We start from the raw sequence: 26544 nt of genomic DNA, 5'->3' as shown, positions 1-26544 counted from the left end.
TACTTTTTTTCACACAATGGAGAAAACAAATGAAAGCTCTATTTCGGGGAAGGTCTACAATCGATTCTCCTCAGGTGACATCCTGTGACTTTGGTAGCGAGAAATTGGGAATTATGGGAATTTTCCAATCCTCCAAGCAGCTGCAAAAAATTACTTGATCAGAGAACGGACATCGAACCTCGATGATCTTGTGGAGTTCCATTAATAGACAATTTCTGAAGATTTTAGATCTGGTAAACGTGTGTTTACTGTGATAATTACAAGATTTATCAATTTATCGCACTTATTTTATCAATTATTGTTCAGATTTTTGAGTATTTGAGTTTAAAGTCCACTTTATGTACAGATAGGCTATAAGGGAACTGCCCCTGCGTTGCCAAAATGCGTGACGTTCTTCAGCACATCATGGTCACCTTTATTCAACCAGGTGTTAGTAGCATCATGCAAGGACGTATTTAGGGGGAGTCCAGGGGGTCCGGACCCTTCCCCCGAAAGACTTACCAAGTACTACAATTAAGTAATGAAAATATTAGCATTTGTAGCATAATCGGACATTACAAAGAATATTTTTTGTACAGTACTACTCAAAATAATATGCATAAAATAATAATCAGAAACTTAATTTTTTCCAACTACATGTAACATAATTTTTGTTATTCGATAAATATTCAATTATTCATCTATTCGACATAATTCATTGCCAGGGCACTTGTTTTTATGCAAGTTATTCCGATCTTAACTACAGGTAAGCTACGTAATGAATATGCCCTGTTATACCTCCATTCTTATACAGTCTTTTTACCTAATCGTGTAATAATAATATATTATTAATTTATGTATTGTAACTAGTATTAATTTGATTTAATTTAATTATTTTAATTGAAACGTTATTGTTATTACTATTATAAAGGATAAATTTTGTAGAGAAGATATTAAATTTCCAAGTTGACAGTGAATACTTTTTGAATAATATAGCTTATAAAATTCCCAGATATTCCCATAGGTATATCTCAATTCTCACATGCCTAAACAAGGCCAGAGGTTTAGAAGCTGATCTTGTTGAAACCTACAATTTGGATTTATGTTGGTGTATAAGATTGTAGGATCCACTGTTTTATTTTATAATTATGTATTCAGTTTTTTAATTTTGTATAACCAATTTTGACATAGTGATATACCTGGTTGATTAATCGTTATCATCACTTAAATAAATATGATTATTATTATTATTAGAACAATACACAGTTAATTGCACAATATTATATAACAATAAACAATTATTAGTATCCGAGATGTAATAGATCTCATTGAAAACTGTAACTTGAAGTATAAATATGCTAACTTGTTATGTTATGTTATTCTACAGATTACGTATTTAATTCGTGTAACTTTGTACTTTTGTATTTGACTTAGTGCTGTATTAGGTTTCATACTGTGCTCAACACTTAAAATAAACGATTATTATTATTATTATTATTATTATTATTATTATTATTATTATTATTATTATTCCTTATACACTTGGTCCGGACCACCCCGTAACATATTTCTAGATACATACCTGCATCATGGAGGGGGAAACATTACACAGCGAATTTGACACCTATACATGGGGGAGAAGTTATAAATAATGCACTCGGGCACAAGTAAAGGGGAACATTTTCATTTGTAGTGACTGAAACAAATGACTGTCTACTTGAGTTTATGAGCTGGCTCTGGTCGAACTCATGGGCGTAACTTTGAACTTAACTTGGTGGGGGGGGCAGAATAAATAAAGTATTCTATCCTATAAAAATAGCGTCTATGACTATGACTACTTTGCTAAATAAGTGTAGCATTTACCAAATAATAAAAAAATATTAATTACTTTGCTTCTCAAGTCGCAGGAAGTTGGCAAAAGTAACTTGAAAATGTTAACAAGGCTTAAAATTTGGGAACGAGGCAAGTGCCCATCCTTGCCCCTCACCAAGTTACGCCTATGGTCGTAGGACTCTAGTAAGGATTTCCAGAAAAGGAAAACAAGAAACTTTAAAAAATGGGCCTCCCCAATGGTGTAGTGGTAACGTGGTCGCCTTGTAATTACGGGGTCCCGGGTTTGATACCTGATGGAGGCACATGCTGGTTGGGATCCAACTCATTGCTTCATTCGCTCGCTTGGGGTTGAAAAATTGAGAGCGTCACAGGGTCTCTTCGTTTGAGGAATAAATACCACCTCTACAGTACACCACGTTCAAGAAGACAGACAATCCTTAATCTTCAAAAGGGTAAAATTTATGTTTTGTCCAACATGTAATTACAATTTTACAGCTTGGAAAAGTTGATGTAGAAATGTCTTGTAATTTTCTGTTGTAACAAATATGCAACTTCAGATAATATTATTCATAGAATTGTATCATAAAATGTATTATGAATTCTGATGAAATTACATTCCTAGACTTAAGGAAAGCATTCTATTGTTTACTTCAAAACAGTTCCATTGATTTATGTAGAAATTAATTTTCGCTACATTCTTTTCTCTAGGAGTCGACTATACGTCTGTGGTTTCAATGAACAACTTTTATAAAAACAATGTTTCAGTTGTGTAAAGTCGCCGAACAAAAGAGAAGCAAGAACTCCACTTATTTTTTTTTACAGCTCGAGAAAAATACTATCAACAGATGGAGCTCTCGTTGCTGCAGTAATAAATCTATGGCTTTATAAGAAGATGCATAAGAGTGCTGAAATGAATAGTTAACTAAGTGAGTAAAAATAAGAAGTGCGAAAGAATTTTACAGAAAAGAGATCTATATGACACCATAACAGGTCATGTACAGTAAGATGCACGGGTATTGCTCGGAAAATTATTCGTGACTATTTTTATATTTTTTCCTTTTGCTACAGATTGTTTTGAAAGACTTAAGATATTTTCACCATATACGTACTTTTCCATTTTGTATCAAATCTTGAATCTCTCACTGGGTAAAGCAAGCCGAATGAACATGGTGAGTAACAATTTGCCTGGCAATATCAAGTGTTGCCAGGTGCATAGAATTTTACACATAAAAATCAAATTTACGTGTTAAATTATGATTCTTAATTTAACTGTACGGCCATTACTTAAGTGCATGTTACCTGCGTCTTTTGACAAAATTTCGACTTGACAGTGTTGCCAGCTAAGGAGATGCGACCGTAAAATGGACAGTCTCAAACCTATTTCTTACACATGTTTCTCACCGAAAAGTGACATTGCGGAAATTATCGCTGTCTTCTACCATTGATTAATTGATGGAATTTCCTGGGGTAATGTTAAGGATAGAAAAATATCACAATGCAGAAGACCCGGTGCAAATATCTCTTGCAGTTTTGAAGTTATAAGCCATCAAAATTTTCCTTTTCCAACTTTGGGAACTCACGCATCCCACTCTACTGCACAAAACGGTGAATGAGAGAGGAATATCTAGAACATAGATAGAGGAGATGGAGGACGTTATGAAGGCAATGCTCTGTAAGAAATTGACAGAGAAAGGCTTCTGGATACAGAAGCGTGGTGGGGTTACATTACAGATATAGCCGTGCGCAAGGGGGGGGGGGGGTGCCAGGGGTGTCTGATCACATCCTAATGTGTTGCCAAAAAAAATTTAATGTAGAAGCTACAGTTAAAATAATATCAGTGTTAAAACAAGTTTAGTTTCATTTTTTAAATAGTTAAACTTCAGTCAAAATAATAATAAATCTAAAGTGATAACCAATACTCAGACCACTATGATGTTAAAATTTAGTCTTCATATACCTAATACTTTCTGTGAAAAAGGAACATGAAGTTACCACAATTAGACTAACATTGCCCAATTCACAATTGAAATTCTCCTTAAGGCACCCCCAAATAAATGAGTCTGCGCACGCCAATGATAAGGAAGGCCACATCTTCATGTTGGATCCAGTGCGAGAGAAGGGCATGATCTTGGTTGTATACGTGGGCGTACACTTATCTATGAAGCTGAGTGCAGTCCTAGAAAGCTTATCGATTCAGGAAAAAAAAAGCTGTGAACATAAGTATTTACAAGCCTCATAAGAGGTTTCCTTCACGTGAAGCTATCGAAATAAACCAATAACATTTGTATTGGCGCCAGACTTGATCCTGTATCAGATTCCTTCACTGTTATCCGATCCTTAGTGAAGATACGACACGTACATTTTTCCTCAAGATACACCAACGCATTTTTCTGAAGAACATGATGTAACATTTGACATAAAAACAATCCGCGAATGTCATCGATTGATTTCATGAATACTTGGAGAACTATTATTTCTTAATCTTTTCTGTTCCTTCAAACTTAACAGACCCAAACGACGTGCGACATGTGTGGTGGTAAAAATGTAATGGACCAATGAATTTCTTACATCACAATAGGATCATATTCCGTTGCAGGCTAATGACCTTTTATTAAAATAATATGTATAATTTTAATACATAATGTGTATTTTAGTATAAGTGATTGTGTTATAATTCTTTAATTTGTAATTATTTTATTGCAACGTAAATTTGTTTTCTTAGTATGTCTCATCATGTACTATACTTATTTAACACTTTATTGTGTATATTTAGTATATTTCATTAATCTATTGTTAATAAACTTCTGCTGTATAAGGCTTGTATGCTTTTTTAAGCAGTATGTTGCAGTATTTAAAAAACTAAATATTGTTCTATTTTTAGTATTTTTCAATATTCTCCACTAAGACATTATTGTCTTAATTTATTTATAATTTTTAATTATTATTATTATATCATGTAAAATGTAATCGAACCTAAAATTTAACTTTTCACAATGCAACATATATAAATTTGTATAACTTGTTTTCACTCCGAAATTTAAACTTCCTATTATTAGGTAATACATCCCTGTTTGAATCACGTAGTAACAATATGAATATCGAAACACATTTGTTTTTGTAGATGTGACCAACCAAAATAGCAGATATCCACTGGCAAGGCGGCCCGCAGGATCTTTCTCGGAGAGGGGGGCGGGGGCAGAGTAAGATTTCACCACTTACCATTAAGTAATAGAAACTTATATTTTCCTTTTATTGTTACTGTTATTATTAAATTTCACAAATCATGGAATTGAATTGAAGATACTTTGGCATAATGTGTAGAATTTAAGATTTTCACCACGTCGAGAATTTTTAAAAAAATCCCAGCCAGCAAATTTCATGATCTGTTAAGAAAATGTTGATTTTTTCAGTCCCGAACGTCCGGAATATAAAAAAATTCACTTCTCAATCCCGTCCCGCACACCCCTAGCAACGACAGTCAACATGATTCTATCTTGGGAAAACGTTCTCTAGTTATTTTGTTGGATATGGTATTAATTGCTGTAACTGAGAGCCTGTTAAACACAGAAAACAATATTATGTAATAAAATGTCGCTATAATTCACTATTCGAATTACATGAACTTTTCCCAGTTATCTCAGGGAGCCAAGTGCCCCCCTTGCAGACACCATTGTCCACTGGTGCCACAACTGTTACCCTGCCTACACTATCTGCTTAGAAAGATTCCATAACAAAGTTATTATTGATTTCAGAAGAAGGAAACACTCCTTGCAATTGACCCTTGTGTCGCCTCAACGGCAAATCATGTTATGAAAGCACTGATAGCAATGCTTATTATAGTGTTGAGACATCGTGCAGAAACAAACGATAACATGGGAAACGCCTGTCGAGGAGCTTATATCGAGTAGAGATAAGTCAAGCCTCTCTCACGGTGAAGGGGAAGTGAACTGATATAAAGTGCTTCAATGAAGGAGCTCACTGTTTCTTTCATAGTGGGGTAAGCTTTGAATTATTGGGTGGAATGCGGGAACCATTTTCATTTGGGAAGGTTTCGTTTCGATTCTTCACACGAAGGAATATACCTACTTCCCTCTCTCTCTCTCTATCTCTCTCTCTCTCTCTCTCTCTCTTTACTTTCTCTTTCTTCCTCTATTTTTCTCTCTCTACAGTTTCTTTCTCTCTCTCTCTTTCCCTCTGTACATTTTCTTTATTCCTCTATATTTTATTTCTCTCTCTCCCTCTCTCTCTCTCTCCCTCTCACTCTCTCTCTCCCTTTCTCTCTCCCCCCTCTCTCTCCCCTTTCTCTTTCTCTCCCTTTCTCTCTCCCCCCTCTCTCTCTCTTTCTCTCTCCCTTTCTTTATCTCTCTCTCCCTCTCTCTCTCTTTCTCTCCCCCTCTCTCTCCCTTTCTTTCTCTCTCTCCCCCTCTCTTCCTCTCGCTCTTTTTTCTATCTCTCTCCCCTCTCTCTTTCTCTCTCTCTCTACCTTTTCTTTCTTCCATTTTTATTTATTTCTCTCTATCTATATTTTGTTTCTTTCTCTGTCTATCTTTTACTTCTATACATAAATCTCCGTCTCTCTCTCTCTATGTAAAATTGATGAAGAGGCAGACACTCACAAAAACATCCATCCCAGTATTCGTACCCGGGACCCCTGGTGTCGTTGCGCGTTGTGCTAACCACTCCGCCAGTGAGGTTGGCAGAGAGAGAGAGAGAGAGAGAGAGAGAGAGAGGGGGGGGGGGAATACTGCCAATGAAACAGCAATATTCATAAGTGATTCAGATATTTTAAAAATACAAGTTAAGCCTATTTTCAAGATAGTTTTTAACAGACCCCTGAAACAGAGTGGAGCTTTATTTTTGTTCACATACATTGATAATGAACTGAGGACTGAAAGTGGTAAACGTTGTAAGTGCCAAAAGCGAAAGTGTTGGGAAATCGCATCGTTCCGCACATCAGTCAGTAATAACTTTCGCACTAGTGACCTCTTTACACGCCCTTTGAACTACTTAGAGGGCTACCAGCCACATTTCACGTTTACCACATTATAAAGCATGGCACATTTCACAGTTTAACGGTGTTGGAATTATTGTGGCACTTACAGCGTTTACCAATTTTAGTCTTCAAATATATCAGTTCTATAAGAACCACCCTGTATGATTTGCATGAGAAAAGGAAAGAAGTACAAAGACGAGAAATGCAAATGATTCATTGACTGATTGGAAATAATATCAGGAGTGCGTCACGACAGTTTCTTTCTTTTTTCCTCTAATGAAATTCTATGTATGTTCAGGGGGAAAGTGTTGTTATAACAGATTCCCATACATTAGCTCTCGTATGAGGAAGACTACGGTAAACCAACAAAAGTGTTTCACTGAACGCTTTCATTGTTGTCACAAGTTATCAACCACACTTCCGGCTGCGTTATGAATGATCGAAGCGCGAGGCTAATCGGTCTGTTACATAATCCTGGCCAGTCGTGGGACTTTCTCCATTTCACTTCCCATGGAAAGGAATTCTTCTCGTCTCGTTCTACAGAATACAAGCGACCGCTTCGGAACGAATAAGAGAATTGTTAGGGCTACAGGGGCTGCCCAGGGGGGGATCTCTGGAAATTAAAAAGTCTCTACCAAAAATTTCACAATAGCTAAAAATTTAGTAACCAGGTTCACTTTTATACGTAAAATTATTATTGATTATTTTTTCTGATTTTATTAGTAATAAGCACTGATCCGGTTCTCATTACAATTAAAAAATCAAACTAATAAACGAATTTAAATTATCGTCTGTTTTGATAACTGCTAAATTGAAAAATATGATGGATGACAACAATTCTAGAGTCTGTGCGAAACGTTCTTGTGGCAAGTGTGGTGACGTATCAGAAGAGGCGCTTTGGATATAGAATTAGAAGTTTTTAATTTTTAGTGTTAGTAGCAGTATTCTTACAGTTAACAGTATAAAAACTGACAATTCACAAAGCAATAGCAACAAGAAAAAAAAATATGTGTTTCATTTTTTCAAAATGGCATCTCTATTGTAATATCCTTCATTTATGCCAGTTATGGGTTATCATTAGTGCTCGGAAGTTGAAGACCTATAAATTGCCAAAAAAAAGACCTATAAAAAAGACATAACAATATAAAAAAAGGACCTAAAACGAAAAAAAGGGCGTATAAATGTGATCCAAATTAATTAATAACTTCAGTTTTAATTACATGTTTCATGTATATGGTCGTATACAACGTGCTGAAAGGTTCAAAACAAGATAAAGTTGCCAGATACACCTTCCAGACAAGTTATGGTTAAAGGACCTTGTACCGTACCTGCTTCAGTCGTCCAATCTCGTTTCAGGGATGGTTCAAATATATTTATTTCTCTCTTTTTTTATTTCTTTACTACAGAAAGGATGTTTAAGAGGTGATGAACTGATGATGATTCGAAAGCAAAAAAAGGACAAATAAAACCCACCTTTTTCTGGCCTACAATGACCCAAAATGAACATATATTATGTTGGGCCTCGTCTTCGGACACTAGGAAAAAAAAGGACTTTTCCTCAACTTCCGAGACCTAGTTATCATCGTCAGTATTCAACAATCAATGGCACCGTGTTTGCAGAACTACAATAATTTCCTCCCTACATTTTATTGTAACATAATCCAAAATGAATGAAAACATAAGTCTCCCAACGTTTCACGAAACAGCATATACCCTGTGAAAATTGTGAAGTGGGCTCGAGCTCCACAGGCCCATTTAGCTTAGGGCTTCTTGTGGTAGGAATAATGTTACTATTGTTTTTATTAGTATTTTAATCCGAAAATTCGGATGTGGGTAATCCTTCTAAGTATATTAAATTATTAACCAACATATATGTTCATTATATACTAATGTCCAAAATTAAAGCAACAATCAGGTGATAGTAATATTTATGATGTCATAGACAACTGGTTTAAGATAGAAAATAAACTAACCTTAATGTGCCAGGATTTATCGACAAGAAAATCACGATAGCAACAGCTTAAACTTGGCAAACTTATCAACAAAAAAAATCACACGAGGAAAGGATTTCTGTTTTGTTGCTTTCATTTTGGACACTAGTGTATATACACACCCCTATTCATTTTGTAAATTTTCATAAAATTCTGCAACTGTAAACTTGTAGTCAAAATGTATCCATGTATCATACATGCATGGACGTCCACAGGATATTTTCCGAGAAGGGCAAGCAAGATATTTTTCCCATGGGGGCAAACAAGGTACATTTTCCCCCCCAAAAGAGTGTTGTTCCCTTAAAAAAACAATTTCTTAAATTTGATTTTAAGGTATTCATGCAATAATTCACACAATTATTGTGGCTAAAATGAAATTATATGTGCGAAAATTTTTTTTTTTGGTTGACTTTCATTTTCAAGGGGGGCACGCCCCCACCCCCCTTCTGGACGCCCATGCATACATATTACTACTTGTGTATTTGTCCTACATGTTAATGTGCGTGTGTATCTATATGTGTAATGGATACAAGGTAACATTTTCACTAAAAAAAATGACGCTCCCCAAGCCCTTTCACCAAGGGTCTACGGAAAAAAGACAAATAAATAAATATATCCGGATAGTACACATTTGATGAAGGATTTGTAGACAATCCGGAAAAGAGAAATAAAAGAATATGTGGATAGGTCGTAAAGATAAACGATAAAACTGTCGCACTTTCGGATAATCCTAAAGGATATACAGATAATTAGGATGTCAGAATATTCTATATCCGGATAAAATTTTATACGTATTTGGCCACCCCTCGTAATTTTCAACCCCTTTTTTCCAGCAGAAAGAGACGCGTTTCCTTACCTTTTATCTCCGCGATGTGGCTGTCGTACTGCGTCCGGCTACGAACAGACTCCAAGCGGGACGCCATGGCCTGGAAGGACTGGGTTCGATACTCGCTGTACCACTCGTTGGCAGGAGGACCCTGCCCCCGGGCCCCAGACGTCGAGGGCGGGGGGTCCCACTCCATGTGGATCCCTTCCCCGGACGGGGTTCTCTGGAGGCTCTCCTCGGAAGGGAACTTTCCGGTCCTGGAACTGAAGGAAGTCAGGGAGGAAGATTTGGAGACGGCGCCCCCGTAGCCGTTGGCGCTGGGGTGGCTGTAGGTCTGGTAAGCCGAGTCCAGGAGGCGATCTTCGGACGGGGTTCGATCCTTCACCCATTGATGCGTCGGTGAGATCTTCTCGGATGACGGCGTTCGGCTGCGACTGCTGGGCATGTCGACGTCGGAAGCGGCGCTACCGGGTCTCGAACCTACCTCCTTGATCGATTTCTGCAGCGTGATCCTCTCGAACTTGACCGTCTTCCCATCCTCCTCGCCCTCCTCGACGACCCTTTCGAACACCTCCTCGTAGCTACTCTCGGCCGACGAGCCACGACTCGACGACGAGATCCTTTGCAACTTCGGCGACTGGGGCGTTGGGGTCGATTTAAGCTTCGCCTGTTCTCGGACAAGGAACGTGCTTCCGGATGCATCAGCCTGCTTCCTATCGATATCGGCAACGTCAACGTCCCTTTTCGGGGACCTGGTCCCCGACCACACTTGCTCGTAGAAACTCACTCTGTCCCTCAGACGGCCTCCTTCCCTGCTGCCGGGCCTCGAAGGGGGTGACCCCCGAATGTCCCCCTGGGGTTTCGACGGGGCACCATCCTTGGGGGTGCCCGCCTTTTCCATGGTACAACGCGAGACTTCAGTCGAACACGAAAATCATCGTAGACAACGAATAAACAAAACACGATCGCAACGTCACGGTACTGTACGCGACCTCGTACCGGTCTTGACTGGCCGGTTCGATACAAACCCTTCTGCTTGCACCACGTGAGTTCCCTACGTGAGGCTGCGTCGCCGATGCGCAAATGTCATGCAGTAAAGGAGTCGGGAAAAAAGTGACGATCACTCATTTGCTCTTTTCTAGGTCAACGCATTAAAGTGTCTGCTCGGAATCCAGGATACTGAAGCCACACAACAAGCTAAAAGACGCGGCAACACCTCTTCGATTATTTGCAGGAATTGACAGTCATCGTGTAAGTTCATGCTCACACGTATCACTTCATCTCAACACATAGGTACATCGTCTCCTCCCTTTTGCATGCATAAAACTGTCATTACACAACCTCCCCTTTAGTATAAACAGACACCACAATCACACAGGTGCAGCGTAACTCCAACGCCGCGAGATTAACCCAGACTCATTGAACACGAATCACAGACTACAATAACAGGATTTGTTTCGAGAACTGATCCTTTTAGCACGAAACAACTTCATAGATTCGGCACCACATCAAAGACAGAAAGGCTATTCAATTAACACGAACGTGTTTACACACGCACTCCGATACACGCACACGAATGCGAGCACGTATAAAAGTAAACGAAAACTCTTACTTTCTCACTCCGCGCGACATAACCTTGCCCGGCTGGCCATGTGAAACGCTTAGTCGCCATTGTACCGACAGATGGAAGCACTGCATAGCGATGCAGTCAGCTGTTTACCAATCAATACAGCAAGGTCTCTGCAACCTACTCACTATAGCGCTAAATCTAGTTACTTTCACGGTACATAATCCGTAAGATCTTTAATGTTACCTATGCCTGTTGAGACTAAAATCTGTGACTTAACTGATAAATCGTCTGACCACTTCCCTTATTGCTCATTTCCTATCTCGAAAAATCATTTGATTCACTGGGTGGGTGATCTAAGTCGGAAATTTTCCGTCCTTGTCCCCGTATAAAGCGCCTCTGGGGTTCATCCAGCCTCTAATCAATAGGTACCTACGAGCAACCCGGCGGGTAAAGGCGGCCGGAGCGTGGTGCTGATTACATCAGCTCCAAACTGGACGGGATCCAGAATGTGCGTGGCCCTACCCCTCAATGTGCCTTCATGGCAAGAAATTTTCGTTTTCAATACAGCTATTTCGATAAATCATCGAGGAAGAACTTGATTATTGAAATTTTCAAATACTCTATTCTATATTACAATGGACAATACTAAAATATATAAAATAACTCTAGACTGGTATATTTGTTTCAATGAGCGTCTACGTTTAATACCGTAAGTATTTCAAACTTTCATCTCACCATCATTCATCCTCACCGTGGCGACGAACCACATTACAAATAATAAAAAGACATAAATTAGAAATAAAAGCACGGATTATTCTACATTTTCTCAAAAATCAATTTGAATATTCTGAACGTTCAGTAATTTGGAGTAGTTTTAGTTGCTCGCGTTTGCAACACTGCGAAATATCGCGTAGTGCCAAGGTGTGGTTTACGATTCATGGAGACAAACATGTAGTGTCTGCATTCGTTGCTGCTCTGCAGAAAAGAAGGCCGCCCTATTGTTACGTCACCGACGTGTGAAATTGCACATGCAGGTGTGCAATAATTAGCTGTTCCTCAATTAGATAAAGAGGCGATTTGCCTCCCCGGAGAGTAATGAAAGTGGTCGAAGGAAAACCGGATGTCACAGCACCCAATAGAGCAGTGGCGGCGATTAGGGGGCCGAGGGGGGAGCAAGCCCCCCAAATTTTCGCCACTTTTGCCCCCGCACTACTAAACCTTATGTACAAAGGGAAATATACTGTCTTTGCCCCCCAGTTTTGCACTTTGCCCACCCCGGTTTTGGAACCCAATCGCCGCCACTGAGACTAACTGGGACACAGTGTTATGTTTTAGTAAAGAGGTCCCAGACTGCTAGAAGTCTTTAGAACGTTCAAAAGTTGCAGTTCAATTAAGTAACTCAGGTAGTTAACTGCTCAAAAGTAACTCAGTAACAGTTACTGTTAATTGCTCAAAAGTAACCCATTTACAGTTAAATTATTAAAAACTAACCCAGTTACAGTTCATTTGTTCAAAAAGTAACTTTACGCGTGATGTAATCCAGTTTGCTCATTATTAAAAGTATCTAATTACAAATATCATTACTCGAGAAGGTAACTTTACTTGCACTTATTTCTAGCAATAGGAGACTGAAGTGTTGTTGATTTTATTCCTACCAAGCAGATCATTGTTGCTCTTTACCATGATCCCAAAGGGCAAAACAAATTATCGAAAGTCAGCAAATCAGGAACAAATGTTTCTTACTGTGGTATCTGAGTTGCATCTGGCTCTGCCGCTCTGGCATACAAATCAGTCCAGGGGAAGGAAAGGGGGAAAGAGGGGCGTCGTAGCCAATGCCAGCTTTGGTGTTTAGTTGCGTTTAGCCGATGAAATACTCTTCAGGTCGGATTCTGTTGTCGTCTTGCTAAACGCTTCTTCCCCTCCCTCTCAATCTTCCTTTCTTTGTATTTTTGCTTTCTTTCTCTGTGTCTCTTTCACTTACATTTCCTCTTTTACTTCTGTTCTGTTTCCCTTCTTCATCATCCCTTTATTTTCGTGCCTTACATTTGTCTCTTTGTCTCCCTCTTCCTTATTGCTCTGTCTTTTCAATCTCTTTCTCTCTCTCTTTTATTCTGTTTCCTTTTACCCTTTCTTTATTTTTCTTTCTACGTCTTCTTTTTCTCTCTCTACCACTATCTTCTCCTTTTCCAATATGTCTCTTACATTTGCTCTTCTGTTTGAAACCTTCCCGATGGCTTATTTACAAACCCTGGAGTGCTACAGAACCAGAGGTATATAATGCTTTCTTATTGGCTGTGAGCACCGGAAGTGTTTATGTTCCGTGTCCGTCGTTTCTTGCTTGGTCGTTTACAGGAAAATTAGATTCGTGATTATCTAGTAATAAAGTTTGTAATCAAATTATCGAAATTATGTTATTAAATATATAAATGTATGGAAAATATGGAAAATGTTAAAAATACAATGAATCTCTTGTTGGCAGTAAAGATCAATATTAAGCCATAGAAAAACAATAGACCCTAATGTTGAATATTTCTGAAAGCGTTTGTAACGTATGTGAAGTGATTACTACATTATAGGACAAATTTCACAACTTGACATGTTCTAAATAACACCATTATTGTGTAATAATTTTAAAAATGTGCTAAAAAATCAACCTCAGTTTAAAGAAGTTTCTCATCTTGTTGGGATGGATGTCTGAAGTTAACTTGAATCCTGCCATCTAGCGTTGCTTTGAGGGAACACCGCAATAACTTCCGGAAGATAGCCAATCAGGAGCCAAATATGGCTAAAGGTTCTGCAGCACTATAGGGTTTGTAAATACGCTTCCCGGTGGCAAAGTAGCTGGTAACATCATCGCATAGTAATCAATTGTTTTAACCAGTTTCATTACAGTTAACATCAAAGTTGAAGTCATCCCTTTTAATAAATAAAAAGAAAAATTGACATATTACATATCATGTCTCGCAAAAGAAACGTATAAGTTAGAAATAGAATATCGGGACCTTGACATATAGAGAAAAATATCTAATTTACTCTTCTTGTCCTTTGAGGAGAGGAAATTTCGAGACTGGGACTTTGCCCAACCTTAGCGTCGCCACAGAGAACAAACATCAATCTTTACACACTTACAGTGGCGCAACCACAGGGGGAGCAGACTGGGCTTTGCTCCGCCCCCCACAAACCTTGGGGGGAAGGAGAGCGAGCAAACATTAAAGTAAAAGAAAGCAAGACATCAGAATCTAAGAGTAGCAAGACAAAAGGATACTCAAGATGGAATTAGTTCTCACGTTTTTCTTGCATTTTATGTTCCAGACGGCTAAGTCTGCCTGCTGGGCAGGGGATGGGCAGAGAGGGGCAAGTGCCCTCCTCGATTTCAATTTTTTTACAAATAAAAACACATGTCGTAAAATTTTCTTGCTCCATTTGCTCGCAATTTCTGCTTTTCTTACTTTGTAACTGACTCGTTTACTACTATTACTACAACAACAACAACTAATAATAATAATAATAATAATAATAATAATGTCATTGTTAAATAATTTTAATTAATAATATATATATATATATTAATGCCTCTGCACATTGATAGTACTTGGTGAGATATAGCACAAAATTGAGGCGGGACCATCTTGAAACTTGACACCTCGCTTGTTGAATACCGAGATTGAGGAAGTGAACAAGTGAAACCTGTCTGTAAGAACAAAACGCGAGCAAGATAATCCATTATCCTAAAATTGCTGCTGCCACCGCCAGAGGCTCTGCGATCACGAATCCCCTCCTCCCACCTCGACTACCACCAGGCTCATCCCTGTCCACGTTTTCCTTTGCAAATTTCTACGTCGCCATAATGGACGTACCAGTTTCCTTCGAAGAAGTAATTCATGTGCTTCGCCCCCAAAGCAAGGTTCCCAAGGACGTTACGTTACGTCACCCCCCTAGAGTTGCCTCCATATGTGCAGAGAGGCATGCAGCTATGTTGAGTATCTTTGTGCCGCAGGGGGGCGAAATACAAATTGCTTAATAAGATAGTCTTTTGTTATGTCCGTAATCCGTGTGGCGAATGTGAGATGAGGCAGCGCCATGATTGGTAGGTCCGGAAATGTAAGAAAAACAATTCGCAGGTGGATAAAAGAAAAAGTGAGTTGATGAATTCTAATGACAGTTATAGCATTCGCGTATCTAAATGCTCCGAATCGAGGTATGGCTGGCCTAGGGGCCGCACAAAATGAGACGCTGAAGGGGCAGAAGGGACAAGGACCAGCGACCATTTAAAATTCCTTAATATTGTGATAATAACATAATAAAAAAATATGTTCACTCATATTACTTGCTTATTTCATGAAAGAAGGTGGAGTTTCTCGCGTTTAAATAACTTCTCACATCAAAGATTTAACAGTGCTTTTCTCGAATCTTGACACTGAGAATTTTTGTGATTATTTTACCATCAAGTGCCAGTTGAGACTTGAGAGGGGTCACTCAGTGTTCTCAAAAGAATTAAAACTGCTTCAGAATTTGAATGTCTAGTTTGGCATCCTTCACAGCGATAATAATTTTTAATCAGATGTGTGTACATTTAAACCGCACAAATTTTATTAATACGGAGCATGCAATTAATGGAAATGACGTACTATAATAACGAAATTGTTAATAATAATAATAAAAATTATAATAATGTCAGCAGGGCCCAAAACAAAGGATAGCCAAGGGGTCCAAATTTCATAAATCCCACCCTGGTTTTAAGCCGACTTTATGCACAGATAGGCTGATCGGCACTGGGCCTACAGTTTTAAGTAGGATCCGAACCACTATGTGTTTCCCCCGGGTATCGATTATAAGGCGACGACGTTATCACTACGCCATCATTGCCAATATTGTTCATCAACGAAAGTACTGGGTGCTGATTTGATTGATTGATTTGGTTCATTTTATTTTATTGATTGATTTGGTTTATTTTATTTGATTGATTGATTTGGTTTATTTTATTTGATTGATTGATTTGGTTTATATTATTTGATTGATTGATTTGGTTTATTTTATTTTATTGGTTGATTTGGTTTATATTATTTGATTGCTTGATTTGGTTTATTTTTTATTGATTGATTTGGTTTATTTGATTTGATTTATTGATTTGTTTTTTTTATTTGATTGGTTGATTTGGTTTATTATACTGCTCGATTTTTGTGCCACTTTTGGCTAATTTTGCAAAGATGGCGATGATATGAAATTGATGAGGGACATTCGTAATCAACACCCATTCCCAGTCCTGGATTCGAGCCTGGGGACGTCGTGCTGACCACTCCGCCACAGAGTCCGAAATAGCTAAAAGGAAAAATGGCACACACACACACATGTTTATATATATATACACATAAACTAGCGGTTTTGAAATTAGTTCTGGGAATATCGTGGAGCGGTGCAACACCTATTAACATTTACAAGGAAACATTGCGGCGTCACAAACAATGTAATAAATATTGACAATATTTTAACTACCGCGCATAAGTTGAAAGCTTGCAGAATTCCGATAAGACTTGTTCGCCAAATATTACTGCAACAAAGCAAAGCGTTATGCAGTTAACACCTGCAATAAAAGTACGTCGTGCATTTTTTAAAAGCGCACAAGCAACCAGCAACCCCGAACTTCAAATCTTCGCTGCGGTACGAGACTACAGAGCACAAAGGGAAATTCTCTAGACCAAAGAACATCGCTTCGTTTTACGTTCGTATTTTATTGGGAGCCTCTGGTCCATAAAAGCGATCAGGCGTGGAGTATCGAATTATATCCTGCGGAATTTACGAGGTAACGCTCTTTGTGAGATTGTTCCATTGTGTGGTCATGCGCTTTAGAGAGACCGAAGACAGTGCAGCTTGGCGTACTGCAAGGATTTAGGGGGATTTGTGGGGCTCGTAGGAACAAGCGCGAAAGGGATTAAGCGCAAAAGTGCTTATTCCTTTCACGCTTAATCTTTTCGCTCTTATTCCCCTTTGCTGTAATTCCTTTCGCGCTTAATCAATTCGATTCTATTCAGTTTCGTTGTAATTTTTTTCGCGCTTAATCTTTTCGCTCTTATTCCATTTCGCTGTAATCCCTTTCGCGCTTAATCCTTTGTCTTCTATTCTATTTCGCTCAAATTCCCTTCGCGTCCTATCGCTCTTATCCAGTTTCGCTCTAATTCCTCTGCCGCTTAATCCTTTCGCTCTAATTCCTTTTACGCTTAACCATTTCGCTCTTATTCCGTTTCGGTTTAACTCCTTCGCGCTCAATCCATTCGCTCTAATTCCCTTCGCGCTTAAACCTTTCGCTCTTATTCCGTTTCGCTCTAATTCCTTTCGCGCTTAATCCTTTCGCTTCTATTCAGTTTCGCTGTAATTATTTTCGCGCTTAATCTTTTGCTCTTATTCCATTTTGCTGTAAGTCCTTTCGCGCTTAATCGTTTCCTATTCAGTTTCGCTGTAATTATTTTCGCGCTTAATCCTTTCGCTCTTATTCCTTTCGCGCTTAATCTTTTCGCTGTAATTCCTTTCGAGCTTAATCCTTTCGCTCTTATTACTTTCGCGCTTAATCCGTCCGCTTTTCTGCCACATTATGTCGTCTTCAAGTCACCGCCTGCATATCCCAAAATGCCTTGAAGACATATTGGGAGAAGGAGAATTGTTTCCACACACAAGTAAAGTTAATCAGGCGGGGATATATGAAATTTGGACCCCTAGGCTATTTTTTTGTTTTGGGCCCTGCCTACATGATTATTGTTATCATTATTATTATTATGATTGATTGACTGATTGATTTCGTTAATTTTACTTTGCTTTTGTACCACTTTTGGATAAACGCGAAGATGGGGAAAAGTGATTATATGATGAAATTAATGAATGTCTATTTATTAATTTCATCATACATCACAAACATCCATGCCCTGGCCGGGATTTGAACCCGGCTATTATTATTTTATTATTATTATTATTATTATTATTATTATTATTATTATTGACAGTTTTGTTGTCATGAGTACTTCACTTCCAGTAATTGCATGTTCTGTAATAATAACAAATGTAAAGTTTTAAATATAGACACATCCAGGGGTAGGGGATTCATGACGCTCCTGCGTCATGGGAATATTTTGGGGGGAACAACATTTTACACCAATTCTATATATCATCAAAGAAAAATGAGGGAATGTCGTTTCTTTGATTGACTTGTCATTGATTTTAAGTTACTGTTATTATGTACAGTTTTTCTACCTACCTGTGGGTGATCGCGGCGATGGGATTGAATTGAAACATCACCTCTTATGCCTGTAGAAACGGTTTGGAAGGTAGAGGGAGTACTGTTCGCATTAATACAAGGTTAGTACACACTAACAATGGTAGTGAGCCTGAGCAATTCTGTACGTTTTATTTTAGCAAACATGAAAGTGAGCCTGAAGTACCTAAAGTAAATATATATTGCTTAAATATGGCTGTATTATATTGTTCTGCAAATTTTCTTACCAAAGTAATTTGAGTAAATAATTCGGCATAAAGGAGGGGCAAGGAGAATGTTCTACTTTTTGGGGGAGTGCGTCATAGGCCTTGGAGGGGGATGGGCATCCCTGGACACATCTCATTAAAAACTAATCATTAAACTTTCATGACATTAGAAAGTACAATGACTTCACATGCTTTATTTAGCGATTATCACAAAATTAAGGAATTTAATACTCGATGGTCTGTGTCGCTCAGTGTTTCCTTATTGTACGGCCCATAGGCAATAGCATAGGATAGCCTAGTAACAAATTCCCCACTGATGTTACTTGTAAAGACTACCTCATAAACGCAGCGCCAAGACTAAGCAGCGGCGTGAGCAGGAAACAACGGTTCATAGCTATCCGCAAGCACGTGTTTTTTTTTTTCTCTCTCTTTCTTGGCGTGCGTTCAGTTTCCCCTTCTTAAAAAATTAACCTTGCCAGGCCATAACTCTGAGCGACCGGCTGCCCTAAATATCCAGAAGGGCGCAGTTCCCCGTATTGATCCCCCTGCACGAGGTCGAAGCCTTGTCCCTTCGCTTATGCGACATCCTATCTTACCATTGCGTCATACCTCGGGAGAGTTCCAATCTGGCGCCCAGATGTCACTTCCATCGGTCTTTTTTCGTATCTCATTTGTTTGAATACGTTCCGAGCATAACCAATACGAAGGGACAGACAATGGACAAGAAAATTGAAAGAAGTATACGTGGCCTTCAATAAAGGTACCGTTGTAGCACTAACCTGAATGTTCTGAGAAACTATGAAAAATATCGGAAAGAAACATTTAACCTTCAATCTTTATTTCAATATGTCTGGCACATCTAAAACTAAAATTCACACTAAAAAATAAAACAGATTAATTATAATTTAATGATGTTTGGTCAGGTGTTCATTTTACATAGTCATGAACAGTGGCGGAGTCTTACGTTCTTGTGGGGGTTGGTCACTTGTTGACTATGAAAGATTTAGGAATTTAGGTGGGCTTAAAGAAAAAAAAAGTATTTTGATATTCACATTGTAATTACACGATTAAAGTAGGAAGTTTAAGAATTTGAGCACCGGCGTAAGTAGGGGGAGGTTATGGTGCTACTGCCCCTCCTTGACGTTTTGAGAAAATCAGTTTTCAAAAGGAAGTAAAGAAAAGTAAATGCAAATCTCCCTAAAATGGCCGCCAATTATATTTTTTGTCTTTGAGTACAATTTTACGGGAGTGTAAATCTACAAATGTAACAAAAAATTGTTATGTATCCTCTTCCCTTGAAAGCAGCTATGTACGTACGATCTACCTTTACAATTGCAGCCCCCTCCGCAAAGAAAAATCGTAATATGTACTCGTATGTATGCATACAATGAGATCTACAAAAAGTATAAGATTACTAAGCCTGGCGTGTTTTCATTCTACTTAAATAAATATGCTTGGAACAGTGGGGAGCTTAAATTAAATGATTGTTTAGCCGTAAGAAAATTAACACGAAATAACGAGTTTCATAACTGGTGGGTTGAGTTTAAGGGGAAGAAAACGAGTAAGAAGATGGCAACACTGAAGACCACGTTTTTCTCCGAAGAAAGTGCAGGAGGCGTGGGTGTGAAAAAAACTTCTTGATTGGCTAATACGGGGATCACGTAAACAAGTGAAGACTACGCGGAGGAAGGAAATGAGGTCATTCTTACGACAACACTCACGTAAAAGACAAGTGCAGTTAATGAGAATTTCAATTCGTTGGGGGTCTTTTCGAACGTTGTGCCGTCGCCTGGTTGAGTTTGGGGGAGCTGGGCAAGCAGACAATGGCGTACTGAGAATTTTCAAAGGGAGGAGAGTTACGTACACATGTTTTAGTTGCCAGCCCTTATTTTGCCATCTTTTCCTACTATTATGTTCATTTCTTTTTGTTAGGAATACTGATGTGAGCCAAAAGGAAAGGGGTTATGATCCCACTAACATCCCTTGGGCACGCCGCGACCAGCAGCTTAACTTTGGAGAGCAAAATATGGACCTTAGGTCCTAACAAAAATATCCTTTTAATTTGTAAATTTTAATAAACATGATTTCGTCGTGATCTAACTGACATGAAATTTTTATACAAGATAATAAATGGCAAAATCAGAACAGATCTCCTAATCAGTGAATTCACACTTAGGGTACCCCAAAAGCAAACGCGCAACCTGCAACTCATCCACAACCCAACCACTAGGCTATCCCTTCTACAACGCTCCTTGTTTTACAGGCTCCCAGAAATCTACAACAAACTTACCCTGAATGTAGATATTTTCCTTCCAGAACGTAATTTTTGTATATTACTGACCAAGAACATGTAAATCTATCCCATCTTGTTATTGTTTTTATATTTTGTTTCTACTTTATGTTGTTTCAGTGTAAAATGGCCAAATAAGACCGTATCTGAAACTCTTGAGTAAATAAATAGATAAATTTTGGGGCAAATGCTCCCCTTGCCCCCTCAAATTCATGCCTATGTTTAGGAGAATCACGAGAAAGAGACTGGCGATTACGGAGCGAAAGTCAAAAACGAATGACAAGAAATAAACGTCCACACATTAGGCAGGACCCCTCCTCTCAGCGGGGACGCTTAGGTTGGAAATTTGGCTAATCCCCGAGCAGCATGTTTTGGCAACGCGATAATTCTATTTCTCTGTATACTTGTGTCATTTGAAGACTATTATGACCGAAAACATGTCATGAACTTTTGAACCTCTGCGAAAGTAACAGAGCGAGGAGGGGGGGGGGTAAGGTCGAGAGAGTGGGGCAATTTTCCATCTAGGGCACTGGTTCTCAACCTTTCTCAGTCCGTGACAAACCTGGAAGGATATTACACTTCATGGAACCCATACGCATGGGCGCCGGCAGAATTGCTAGTAGGGGTGTGCATCCAGTTTATAATCATATTTTTACTAACATCGAGTACTTTAAGAAGCCTTCTTTACGCTTGCTTAAACAAATTACCATACTTCATAAATATGTAATTTAAAACACTAATGCCCCTATTACACGGAACTGGATTTCTATTGGCGCTGAACTGACTCTCTAGGTAGAAATCATGGCCGCCTGGCTGACTGCTTGACTGGTTTGGAGGAATAGGACATGTTCTAATTGCTACCAGCTTTCCCCGACTGGATTCTGTGGAACAGCCAATCAGAGCAAAGTTTCGCCATGTGAAGATAAACTGTGAGTTTGCAAAGGAGCGTTTCTTGTCTGTGGTTTCCGAGTGTTGGCTGTTTATGTTATAGTTTCTCCGTTTCTCGATAAAGAGATGATGTGCAGTGCATTCTTGTTCAGTTCAGTAATATTTAACAAATTATATGGAAATATTTATGCAAAGCGATGAGATGTACGTGACAAATATGATTAGCTGAAAATGAAAATCCTTATTATTACAAGTGTATTATATTAATAAATGTTTGACCATTTTTTGTGAATGAATCCTGCGAATCTCATGTATGAATGATGCAAACCCGGGTTAAAAAGCTTGTTGGGTAAGCATTGATTAACATATTTGTTTTCGAGCCAATCTCTAGTTCGTAATTTTCCTTTTTTAATAAAAGCATAAAGAAGTAATTCTCCTACAGCATTCTTCAAATTGCTCGTTCAATTACAATGTATAATACATACAGCACGAAAGGCACGTTGAGTTACACCGTCTATGGTGCGTGCACGGTGTTTACAATTGAAAAAGCTAAAATATTCTTCCATGCGTGTATAGTAAACGTTGTAAAGTATGTATTTTATCAGCGCCATTCTTCTCTACCTAAAACCATTTAATGCGACGCGATATTCCTCTCGGTTGAATAGTTATCGTATTTTAAAAGTGTGAAGTGATGCGTTGTTTACATCTCGTGTGGCCGCCATTATGGGAACGAAAGACTATCGACAAGTACGATGTAACAAGTACCGTGTGAGGCGAAAACTAGCAAATGGGTAGCCAGTCCAGCGTCAACTAGAGCATTCCTTCTGGGCGTGACTTTTTCAAAAGTGTTACCAGCTATCAGTACGACAATTATGCCTGCTAGACGTTATTACACCCCCCCCCCCTTTCGGTAAAGAAAACATGTCTTCGAGCTAGATATTTGTTCATTTCGTTCTTGTTTTGCAATCATCACAGTGATTTAGCCACAAACACTCCTGGAAAGAACTACCACTCATGAGACAGTTACCACGAAAATCCAATGAATAGTGGTAGACCTTTGTCAATTCTTCATCTGTCTTCGTTTCTTTGCAATGAGCTGCGAAGGGGAAGAAGAAGAACCACACTTTTCTTGGGTCAGTTTGACGTTTGTGTGGTGATCACTGAGCAGACGACAGAACTCCGCTCCTTCGTGGAAGGGAAACCCAGCTGTATACGTACTACTGTTGCCAACTTAGTATTTTGGAGCAAGGTTTGTCCAAATCACGAATCACACCAAGGAACTATATTTTCGTCTATTACCTAACTGGTCTCAGTTGTAGTTTAATCCAGCCTTGGCTCTGCAGTCCACCTCTAGTTGCTTCACAGAAATTGTATTCCTATTTTAGGCGGGATTTAGCTCTTTTCTGCCAATCCGAAGTGACAACACTGGCTGATCCGGTAGGTCTGAACGGCAACAGGGCCCCTTAACAGGCATATGAATAACCCCATAGCACACTATGCCCCAAAGTCCTTCCCTGCTCTTTCCTTGCATTGGCGCCCTCTTCTCCCTTGTTGCCTCTTCAGCGCTTCTGTCGGCTGCAGAAAAAAATGTCCTAGGCAATATCTACTCGACGGCAACGGTGTCCATTAACGTATTTAACAATGTTGTAATTTCATTGAAACAACTTTTTAATTCTTTACATTTTACTGTTACCTGCGGTAACACCGGCTACATGCACGCCACGCCTCTGCTACTGGATATCCAGTTCCTTGTGATTTCTAGTCTAATCTCTAACTAAACACACATATGCTGAAATTGGGAGATGCCAGTAAAAAGGCAGAGAGCGAATAACAGAAATGTAGAGTTTAGATTACGTACAACACAGGTTGAATTTAAACTGTCAAAACAATATATCTTGGTAATATAAACGTAATAGGTTTTTTAAGATACAGTATAGTGCACGAGGCCTCAGAAAGAGCGTATCGCGGGCTGACAGCAGACGTCGCTCGCACACTATTGCCGATACTCTCGTCGTCTGCTCCTCAGCCGAACAAACAGGCCGAGGTAGCAAGAGGCAGAGGTCCATTCACCCTTCCAGAAGAGTGCAGCGAGAGCTAGCTGTGGCAACCGGGCTCGCTCAATCCCGGACCTGATTGGTTCTCGCAGACACCCCCCCATATTGTCGTCTGCTGCTAGCCCGCGAAACGATCTTTCTGAGACCTCGTGCACTATACTGTACTCTCGGGACCCAGCAGTGGGTCGCGTCCCATAGGTTCAGAAACAATGATCTAGGGAGATGTAAGATCGTATTCAGCATAGGCGGAGTTCTGGAGGGGACAGGGGGGCTGGCCCCCCAAACTTACAAAATACTCAAAAAAATAACAAATGATTAAGTTCAATTACTACATTTTTGTTATGAAGCCATACCGCAAATCTTGACGTTTGTCATGTTGTCATGTGCGGTAATTGCGCCGCAATAGTGGGTCTTAGACGATTTGATTGATGTGTACAGTTTGAAGAAAGAAAAACGTCAAATGACTTTGTGTTGAGTCAACAGTTACTGCTGAGGCATCAAAAGAACTTTTCAATTTAATTTTTCTAAAATTTCTGTACTGTACTGTAACTTTTCTAAAGTAATACGAGTATTGTATCAATAAAAAAATAATGAAATGCAAAATGAAGTAATCGTACTGTTTTGCTTCTCTTAAAACTGACAACCAATATTCTAATTAATATTTGTTTACTTAAGCGAGGAAATTTAACATTTTCAAATCTAAAAGGCATAGAACTCCGCGTTTTTAAGTTAATGTTTTTTTTCAATTTCCGGGGGAAGGTCTCCGGACCCTTTGTAAGCTAAGGGATATTCAATAACCCTCAGGTACATCATATGCTTCTTCCAGAGTCTAGCTCCCCCAAAGCAAAAGCTGAAACTCCGCCCAGGTTGTGTGTGTAAATTGAGAACAAAAAATTACACGGAGTGTTGAGGACATTTTGGCAGGATGTTACGGGTGTGTGTATAAATAATTTGGAAAGGGGGGAAATAAATAGAAAAAACGATGGAGAAAGAGAAATTGGGTGAGAGAAGCGACAGAACAAGAGGAGTGAGAAAGAGAGAAGAAGGAAAAGAAAAAAAGGGGAGAGAAAGGAACAAACGAAATATATATATATATATATATAGAGAGAGAGAGAGAGAGAGAGAGAGAGAGAGAAAGGTGCAGAAGTACAAGAAGTTGGACAAAGAGGAGAAAATAAGAGAATTGCGACAGAGAGAGAGAAAAAAAAGAGGAAAGAAGTTGAAGAGAGAACTAGGCACAAAACAATATGAAGAGAGAAGAGAAGGAGAAACTAATAAGGGAGAAGACAAGAAAAACTGAAGAGATTGTGGAAAAATAAATAATCAACATGAGAGAGAGTCGGGACAGAAAAATGAAAAAGTAGATTCTAATAAAAAACAGTAAAGACGTTGAACATTTACTGGCAGAAAGACAGAGGAAGAGGTAAAAGGAACTCAAGTATAAGAAAAATTAAGAAGAGAATAGGCAATTTTTCTAAAATTCCCGGGGGGGGGGGGGTAGATCACGCCTACCAAGGTGTCTGTCAGTCAACATCCCATATATCACAACTGACAAACAGGATTTGAATTAACGGCCACTGCTAGTTCAGCCAAAGTCGGTTTGAATGCTCAGTAATTCAGCTCCTTGACTGTAGATGTCAGGTAAGAAACTTATTCACATGAAAGCCTTGTAATTTTCCAGCTGGACAGAACTAGAATGTAATATTTGGACCTGTAACTCCCACGCTGAATGATTTCATGTTCTAGAATACCATATGTAATAGTCTCCTGCCCACGTATCCATTGTTCGCCACGCGCATGTGCAAATTGTTTGCCACGGAGCGTTACAATACTCCGCGCGGACGTTCTAGTCAATTTCACGTAACAATATGGAGAGATCTCAACAATCAGCTCGTAATCATGAGGACTATTGTTCAAATCTGACGACAGAGAGATATAGGTAAGGTCTTTATATTTGTATTCTGTTTTGCCCACTCAGCTTTCTGTGAAAAAAGCAGTGACGGCGTCACTTAGCCAGAGGGGGCGGGGCTCGGAGGCAGAAACCTTACAAATATCTAATTTAAATAGTATATAGTGGTAATTAATTTTACTTCAGAGGAATATAAATTAAGAGTATTAGAAAATAATATCCTTAGGAAAAAAATGGTCCTAAAAGGGTTGAGGAGACGAGTGGAGAATGTTACATAATTTAAAGCTACATGATTTGAATTCATCTCCAGATATTAATAGAATGATTAAATCTAGAAGACTTAGGAGGGCAGGCCATGTGGCACGAATGGGAGAGGAAAGAAGAGTTTACAGGATTGTTGTTGGAGAACCTGATGGTAAGAGACCAGTAGGAAGGCCAAGACGAAGATGGAGGGATAATGTTGAGATGGACCTAAAGGAAATCGGTAGAGATGGAAAAGGAGTGGATAGGTCTTGCCCAGGATAGGGACAGATGGAAGGTCTGTGTTGCTACAGCCATAAACCTTCGGGTTTAAGATGGCTAGAGAGTTAGTTAGTTAGTAATTAGCAGGATTAAACATCTTGTAAGGGCTTCTACCCCCAACTTTTTCGCCTTTAGATGCTGATAACGGGAAAGCCCCTCCTGAAATAAAATTGTGGCTACTTCACATCTTGAAGGAAAAATTAATTTTGGTTTCACATTGTT

At 39.0% G+C, this 26544-nt stretch overlaps 1 protein-coding gene across 13 annotated transcripts in view; it reads right to left on the bottom strand.

Annotated features, from left to right (window-relative positions):
- Positions 1-26544, bottom strand: part of Msp300 (Muscle-specific protein 300 kDa) — a 609326-nt gene that overhangs the window by 470949 nt on the left and 111833 nt on the right. For 9 of the 13 annotated variants that reach the window (XM_083137548.1, XM_083137553.1, XM_083137554.1 and 6 more), the window contains exon 1: positions 9653-11267. The exons of 2 other annotated variants lie outside the window; for them this stretch is intronic. In XM_083137548.1, coding sequence (XP_082993674.1) covers positions 9653-10523 — 871 coding nt within the window. In that variant the 5' untranslated portion in view covers positions 10524-11267. Of the gene's footprint in view, positions 1-9652; positions 11280-26544 lie in introns of those variants that run through there. 2 more of the 13 variants (XM_083137562.1, XM_083137558.1) reach the window with 2 other exon arrangements.

This window comes from Lepisma saccharinum, chromosome 16 (assembly GCF_977018435.1).
Source record: "Lepisma saccharinum chromosome 16, izLepSacc3.1, whole genome shotgun sequence".
Taxonomy (NCBI): Eukaryota; Metazoa; Arthropoda; class Insecta; order Zygentoma; family Lepismatidae; genus Lepisma; species Lepisma saccharinum.
Note: the sequence above shows the minus strand (reverse complement) of the source record. Positions and strands in the feature narration are given on the sequence as shown.